The sequence below is a fragment of the Gekko japonicus genome, unplaced genomic scaffold, assembly GCF_001447785.1.
Source record: "Gekko japonicus isolate JY-2015 unplaced genomic scaffold, Gekko_japonicus_V1.1 scaffold576, whole genome shotgun sequence".
NCBI lineage: Eukaryota > Metazoa > Chordata > Lepidosauria > Squamata > Gekkonidae > Gekko > Gekko japonicus.
In genome coordinates, this window is record NW_015172022.1 from 629,226 (window position 1) to 637,538 (window position 8,313).

Sequence of the window (8,313 nt, forward strand, 5' to 3'; positions counted from 1 at the left end):
AGATCTGTCTCCCTGGAGGAAATGGCTGCTTTTGAGGGTGGACTCTGTGGCATTATACCCAACTGAGGCCTCTCCCTTCCCAAACCCAGGCCTCCACAAAATCTCAAGAAATCCCCCAGCCTGGCACTGGCAACTCTTGTCAGGCCAGGCCCCACGGCTCCCTTCCTCCCTCCCGCCTTGAAAGGCCAAAGGAGGCCTGGAAAGGGCCCTTCCCCCACCCTTTTAATGACGGAGCCAGTTAGAAGCCTCCTTCCCCCCCCTCGAACGTTCTAATCTCTCTCTCACCGTTGATGCCTGGAGTTAGATACCTGCAGAGGCCATTTCAAAAGGTATTTGGGGGGATTCAGCCGTCCCTGGAGGGATTTTTTTACTTCTTGGATTTTTCTGCAGACACAGGAGGTATACTCACTATGTAGGAAAAGCTGTTGGGGCAGAGTGAGCTTCCTGTTAGTGGAAATAAGTATCCGCACACGGCGCCCTCTGTTGGAAATTAGAATATAAGATAATCACCTTCATTTTATTACATGGATTTGACGTTATTTTCCCCCTCCATCTGGGAGACAAAACAAGGAAGAGCATCAGTGGTTTAATCCTCAGTGAACTATTCTTTAAAACACCTAGATTCGAGTCCAGTAACACTTTAGAGACCAACAAGACTTTCTCGGTCTGAGCTTTTTAGAGTCAATGTTCTCTTTGCTTTTTTTAAAAAATTTACATGTCTACACCGCCCTCCCCACAAATGGGCTCGGGGCGGCTAACAAACAAGGGCACCATGTGCCAATACATAAAACCAAGTAAAACAAGATAAAATCGAATAAATATCCAAATTACATAAAGTGCTCAGTACTGTTGCTCTTAAATTAAGACAAGATGGTGTCCAGTAGATGTTGCCTCCATCCAGGTTCGTTGGTGATGGTGGTAGTGGCAGCTCCTAATCGAAAGCCTGGCAGAAGAGCTCTGACTTGCAGGCCCTGTGGAACTATACAAGGTCCCGCAGGGCCCTGATCTCCTCCGGGAGCTCATTCCACCAGGTAGGAGCCGCCACTGAGTAGGCCCTGGCCCTGGTTGCAGCAAACTTTGACAGCTTTCACTCCCAAAAGCTTATATACCCCGAAAATCTTGTCACTGAGGTGCTACTGGACTTGAGTCTAGCTATTCTACTACAGATCAACATGGCTACCCTCTGAAACTATCGTTAAAACAAGAAATTTCAGCAATGTGGTACTTCATTTTTGCACTCACTGCTGGAATAAGTGAGTGCTGATTGAAAAGGATAGGTGGAGTACCTAGAAATCAGGATATAGTTATTGCTTAATTGGAATGGCTTCTGTTGTGTCTTTTCGGAGTGAAATAAATTGGCAGCTATCTGGGGAGCAGTGTTCCCTCTAAGCTGAGTTCGTGTGAGCTAGCTCACAGTTTTTTAGCCTGCAGCTCACACATTTTTGCCTTAGCTCAGGAAGGATGGCTCCAGCCTCCAGAGCAAACTAATTTATGCAGCAGCCAAATTGCTGGCTCACTACTTTAATGCCAGTAGCTCACAAAGTAGAATTTTTGCTCACAGAACTCCACGGCTTAGAGGGAACATTGCTGGGGAGTGGTCAGAGGCAGCATCCTGCCCCTCACTTTAGATATTGGGGTCATCAGTGCCATATCCTTCTCCCGTAGACACCCCAGTGGTGCTCCTGACGAATGTACTAATTTACTTTCTCTAGTATAAGTGAATGGCTGTGGACTTAAAAAGAACATTTATTTATTTATTAAAACATTTGTGCCCCACCTTTCCTCATGGTTTAAGGCAGCTTACAATAAAAACTAAAAACATGGTCTGTTAAAACCAAAAATAAAGTAGCAAACTCCAAATCTCTCTCTCCATCCCTCTTAAAAGATGCCTGGCATTAAAAGCCCTGGCAAACAGGCAGGCCTTGCACCGCCTTCTGAAGATCTCCAAGGAGTGGGTCTCCTCACCACTCCAGGGAGCCTGTTCCATAGATCTGGAGCATGATAGAAAAGGCCCAGGCTCTGGTCAATGCCAGATGGGGCAGCCTACGTGGTAGGATAGCCAACAGATGGTGCCTGACGACTATAGTTGGCACACAGGGACATATGGAATGAGATGGTCCTTCAGATATGTGGGTCCTTTGTCATTAAGGGCATTAAAGGTTGTAACAAGCACCTTCAATTGAACTCAGATATGGTCTGGCAGCCAATATAGCTGTTTCCAGATGGACAACATATGTTCATGCAGCTAGTCCCTGACAATGGTTGGGCTGCTGCATTCTGGACCAGCTGTAGTTTCCCAGTTGTTTTCAAGGGCAGTCTCACATAGAGCATGTTGCAGTAATCCAGTCATGAGGCTGCAGAAGTATGGCTTAGCATGGCCAGATCGACTGAGTCTAGGTAATGAGATAGTGGGTGGATCACATGCAGCTGACAGAAAGGTGCCCCTGGCTACTAGGTCAACCTATTTTTCAAACCACAAGGCAGGGTCCATGAGCAACCCCAGGCTCCTGACCTGGTCACTCCATCTAGGACGGGTGGATTCAGTCCCTCTAGAATCTCAGCCTTCCCCAACCAGCATTACCTCTTGTCTTGTCTAGATTCACTGACCTTCCTTCTGTGCCTGTATGCTGGTACATCCTGTAATCCTGCACCCTAATAGGCCCAGTTTCTACCAACAGGGAAGGGGGAAAAATCTATTTGTAAATGCTACACTGTGCAGCTTCCATGATCAAAACATGTATGCTGCCTGTCATAAAAATAGATATTTAGCCTGTCTGTTTTAGGCAGAAAGTGAATGAACATGTTACCTGTTAAAATGAATTCTTGTTAGCATTTAATTTGTTGCTTGAGACTTTATCTGGAAACTGTTGTCTCTTAGGCATTTGGATTAGAAAGGATCCAATAGGATAGATTGTGATTCTAATAATTGTAAACATTTGTATTGTACTAGACTAGATAGTACTGAAATGGACCACAGTGAAAATGAAGACTATACCATGGCTTCACCTTTGCCAGGGAAGAAGAATGACAAGAGAGATGACCCTGAAATTGTAAGGATGAGTGAATTGCACTGCAGGTTGTTCATTCTGTTGCTGCGTTTTACTGTTTAGTTCATATTTTGTGGTATCATTTTTGAAAGCTACCGAGGCACAGAAAGGTGGCATAAAAATTATGTAAAACTAAATTTAAAATAATCTAAACATAGAAAAGAATTTCTAATAAATTGTCATCCCCGTGGCTGACTCTGTATCGAAAGGCAGGTTAACCTTCAAGATTAAACTCTGTGATGTGAAAAATAAGCAGAACTCATTTCTGCTGTTTGAGATGATCTGCCAGTTGTTCTCATACATCTTATCTTTTTAAAATAGCAATAGGAGCGCTAACATAATTCAGTTATAGTGACTGTGTGTTGGTATCTAATTAAAGGAATGGCTTAGAGAGATTATCTTGTTTTTTTTAATCACTATTAAAATAATTTGCTTTTATAATATTGGAATTATCTAGTAATTTGTATATTTCTGCAGCTGGGCAAGACTGCAAGAACAGTCCAGCACTTGAGTTTAAGTATTGACTTCTGTAGCATACCGTAGGCTTCTGGTCAATCAATATGTAATTTATTAATTAGAGAACTTTATCAAATTTCTTTATCTTCAAAAAGTGTTATCAGCTCATTTTGATTGAGTGCATGGCCATTGATTACATTTTTTCATTTCACAAATAGAATCTTGACACATTTGATGGAAGAAGTAATCTTTTTCTTTTCGTCCTTAGTCAGAGCTCGAAAAGCCCAGAGGTAGAAAGAAAATTATCACGGACCCAGAAGAGAAGTTAGGTATGGATGACCTGAATAAACTGGGACAAGAACCAAAACTCAGGAGTGGTCAGAGAGGGAGGAAGAGAGCTGCAGCTGTTTCAGAGTCTGAGGAGCCCCAGTGGTCAGAGGAAAAAAGGCTAAAGGAAGATGTCTTAGAAAGTGAAGATGAACAGAATAGTCCACCAAAGAAGGGAAGAAGAGGGCGACCTCCAAAGGCAGCTAGTGGAGGCACACAAAAGGAAGAACCAGCAGTAAAGACTTCTAAACGAGGTAGAAAAAAAGCTGCACCAGTTAAACCTGTAGAGGAGGAGGAGGAGGAAGAGGAGGAGGAAGAAAGGCAAATAGAGAATATAGAGCAAAAGCCGAAAGGTCGGCAGTACACGACACCAAGGAAAGCACAACAAAGGTGTGTCCTTTTGTTTTGTAAACCCTGCCGTAAGCTTTCAGCTTGAAAATTCATTTTAAATTTGCCATGTAACTTCGGTATGCTTCCAAAACAGATCTGAATCATCAGAAATAAGTACAACTGAGTCTAACCAGTCTACACCACAGAAAAGACGAGGAAGACCACCAAAAACACCAACTGCACAGCCAAAAAAAGGGTAAGACATTATGCCATTATTATGGAGGCCATGAAATGGTTAAGAGGTGATCAAGCAGTGTCTGCTCAAGCCGTTAGCCACCCGGGTTTGCTGGGACCAGGTCTGCTTGGAGTCAGGTTTCTTAAGGATGGCTCTCAAGCAGGTGGTAAATGACAGCATGACACCAGTAGTCAACAACAAGGGAAAAGTTAGAAAGAACTTTGAAGAGAGAGTGAAACCATGCAGGTGGTATGATGGCCACCATCTCTCCCCATCATCCCCCCCCCCCCAAGTCCTGCTTGCTTAAATGTAATTTGTGTAGTGAAGATTTGATTTATGTTTTAGAAGAGCTGCACGGTCAAAACAAACAGCAAGTAAAGAAAATGAATCTGGTGAAGAGATGGATGTATTTCAGAGTAGTTCTCCTGTTGAAGATATACCCCAAGAAGTAGAAATGGAAGAAGAGGAGGTTTCCACAATCAGAGTAAGAATATATTACGCATTACAGGCCCTGTAGGTGTCCTCTGTACAGTTCATAAACTTGTAGCCTAAATTTAAATACATGACAGAGGCACCTCTCAAATCACAAAGGTGTTGTGAAAGAGGACTCACATTTCCTGTTTTCTATTTCCCAAATTGTAGCAGAAGTCTCAGTTTTAAAAGGATGGGCGTCTGTGTTGATGATGCAATTGCATCTGTTTTCTTTTTGGGTAATTTCATGTGGAGTTTCACATGAATTTTATAGATCTATATAAAGCTTTTAAATACATTATTTCAATCCACATCTAGTTGTGTTTTACAATACTAGTTGGTCAAAATATAGATAAGCAGCCAACTCCATGTCCATGTGGAAGCAGCCTCATGCTGGAATAAACAGTTAAAGTGCCACTGGACTTTTGTTTTGCTGCAATAGACTAACATTATTATTGTTATTTATTAAATTTCTACCCCTCCCTCCCCACGAATGGGCTCAGGGCAGCTCACAAATAAGGGCACCGTGTGCCGATACATAAAAGCAAACAATTTTACATAATAAAGTGCTCAGTGCTATTTGTCTTCAATTAAAGCAAGATGGTGTCCTGAAGATGTTACACTGTCCCAGTCCAGCGGTACCGATCCACCGTACTGCTGTAGTTCGATCTTCATAGAGGGCCGTCCCCGTTGTTACCAGGGGTCATTGGTGCTGGTGGTAGTGGCGGCTCCTAATCAAAAGCCTGGCGGACAAGCTCCGTCTTGCAGGCCCTGCGGAACTGTAAGAGGTCCCGCAGGGCCCTGATCTCCTCCAGGAGCTCATTCCACCAGGTAGGAGCCTCCACCGAAAATGCCTGGCCCTGGTTGCAGCAAGCTGGGCCTTCCTGGGGCCTGGGATCACTAGCCGATGTTGTACCCCCAACCGTAGTGCCCTTTGGGGTATATGTGGGGAAAGGCAGTCCCTTAGGTATGTTGGACCCTGGCCATATAGGGCTTTAAAGGTCAAAACCAGCACTTTGAAGCGCACTCAGTATGCTATTGGCAGCCAGTGCAGCGCTTTCAGCATAGGCTGAATGTGCTCCCATCTAGGGAGGCCCATTAAAAGCCTGGCCAAAGCATTCTGCACTAACTGCAGCTTCTGGATTTGCGACAAAGGCAGCCCCATATAGAGAGTATTACAGTAGTCTAACCTCGAGGTGACTGTCGCATGGATCACTGTTGCCAGGTCATTGCGGTCGAGGAAGGGGACCAACTGCCGAATCAGCCTAAGGTGGTAAAAGGCTGACCTGGCAGTGTTGGCCAATTCGGCTGGGTCCAAAGTTGGTTTTTTCAAGAGAGGGTGGACCATCGCTTCCTTGAGTGTCTCCGGGAACCGCCCCTCCGAAAGGGACTGTTAACAATCTCCCTCAAGGCACCTCGAAACCCCTCGTGGCCCGCTTTTACGAGCCAGGAAGGGCACGGATCAAGGCTGCATGTGGTTGGGCGCACAGATATGAGTAATCTGTCAGCTTCCTCAAGGTTGAGCGGGCTAAAACAATCCAAACCCAAAATCGAAGACGTGCAAGAGGCCTCGAGTTCGCTCACTGTTTCAACTGTGGCGGGGAGATCACAGCGGAGCGCCAAGACTTTATCTGCGAAAGAGCTCGCAAATGCCTCACAGCCAGTATCCATTTCCTTACCGTTGTGCCTGCCCTGTGGCAGAGCTGTTAAAGACCGAATCGTTCTAAACAGTTCGGCTGGGTGCGAGCTCGTGGATGCAATTGCAGCCGCAATTGCGGCCGTATAGAATTCTCTCTTAGTGGCATTGGCTGCCCTGTCATAGGATCTCATAAATGTCCTATAAGATGCTCTGGTTGCCTCTTTGCAAGCACGACGCCACCATCTCTAGCCGTCTCAGCTCTCGCTTCATAAGCCGCAGCTCCTGGGTATCCCAGTGCCGCCATGGATGCCACTAGGTCTGCTGCCTGATTGGAGGCAGCCAGCCTGATACAGCCTCCATCAGGGATGGCAGGCTACTGGCCGGTGCGTTAGGTGGTCAGTACACCAGGCAGATTGCCAAACTCTCCTTGGCCTCCAACACCAAGCCGACACACTCCATGCCCATGATCTGCAACGGTGGGAACGCCCAGAGGGAGTAAGCCTCCCGAATTAAAATAGCCACTCCCCCCCCCCGCTCCTTAGTCCGTAATTGTTGTAGGACCAAGAACCCAGGTGGGGCAAGTTGGGAGAGAGCTACAGTCTCCCCATCCTGCACCCATGTCTCGGTCACGCACGCCAGGTAACATAAGATTTCTGATCCAGGGAATAATAATGTCTGTGGAAACCAGCTGATATGCCGTGTTCTCCTCGGCTGAATTGAGACATGATTCTGGATTTTGGTGTCTTTCACAGGTAAGCCGGAGGACGTCCAAAAGGGAAAGGCGATGAACAAGTCACATTATCAGCCTTTTCAAGTGGAAGCTTTGAAGAATGCTCTTAATATACATAAAGCATGAGGCTGAACAACGCTATCGGTGCTCACAGTGGGGTTGCTAAAGAGAATTAGACAAATCTTTGTTTCCTGCCCCTGCTTTTGGAGTTCCTAGGTCACAAGCATAAGCCATGCACATGTTAATATCATTAACTGTGGGTTTTTGTGATGTGTAATGTGTGCTGGCTATATAGACACATGAACTGAAAAAACCACCTGTAAATAATCCCTTTTTTAAATGTTTCTGACTTCTAAAGTGCTTGTATAGGTTTTACTGCGGCTTTAAACCTGACAGTGCCAGACTGTTTGTTAGATTTGTTGATTTCAAAAAAAGAGAAAAAATTGTTAGAATGGATTTCAAGCAATATCTGTCAGTGTTTGTATTTTTATTTTTCTTGGCATTTAACTGTGAAAAATAATCAGCTTGACAAAATAGTGACACTTTCTTTGACACTATTTGTTGGAAAGTAACAGAAGAGACACGGTCTGTTTTCCTTAATGTATGTAATCCAGTGTTTACTTTTGGCAACCCAGCTGTCTCTGGAGATGCCAAATTGCTTTAGCATTATGTGAGATAAAAAAAAATCAGCCAGATGCAGATTTGTGAAACAGGATTCATTTTTCACACCTCAGTATTGATACCAGACTTCTCTGGACCTCTAGTGGCATTGAGAATTTCAAAAGGATTTAATATTTTAATTTTTAAAATGTGTTATTAAATAATGTAATGAAATCTTATCATCTTATTTTCCTTATTAGTTTTTGTTAATCTACTGTATCAATAAAATTCTGTAATTGAATTTTTTATTAGTCTAGTATTTCAATGTGTATATTCTCTCCTGAACATTATGTTCACAAAGAGCAAATTATTTCATTCTAATATGAAACCTGATATCTGAACTTTAGCAAAAAATACAGGTTTTATTACCGTGTAAAGTTAATCAGAAAGAAAATTTTATTGATGCAGTCTGTCTTTA

At 44.0% G+C, this 8,313-nt stretch overlaps 1 protein-coding gene across 1 annotated transcript in view; it reads left to right on the forward strand.

The window, feature by feature from the left end:
• PDS5B (PDS5 cohesin associated factor B) overlaps positions 1–7,669 on the forward strand; it is an 82,066-nt gene extending 74,397 nt beyond the window's left edge. Inside the window, exons 30-34 of the mRNA XM_015420515.1 lie at positions 2,951–3,050; positions 3,772–4,220; positions 4,315–4,416; positions 4,741–4,879; positions 7,258–7,669. Coding sequence (XP_015276001.1) covers positions 2,951–3,050; positions 3,772–4,220; positions 4,315–4,416; positions 4,741–4,879; positions 7,258–7,293 — 826 coding nt within the window. The 3' untranslated portion in view covers positions 7,294–7,669. The remainder of the gene's footprint in view (positions 1–2,950; positions 3,051–3,771; positions 4,221–4,314; positions 4,417–4,740; positions 4,880–7,257) is intronic.
• The last annotated feature ends 644 nt before the right edge of the window (positions 7,670–8,313 follow it).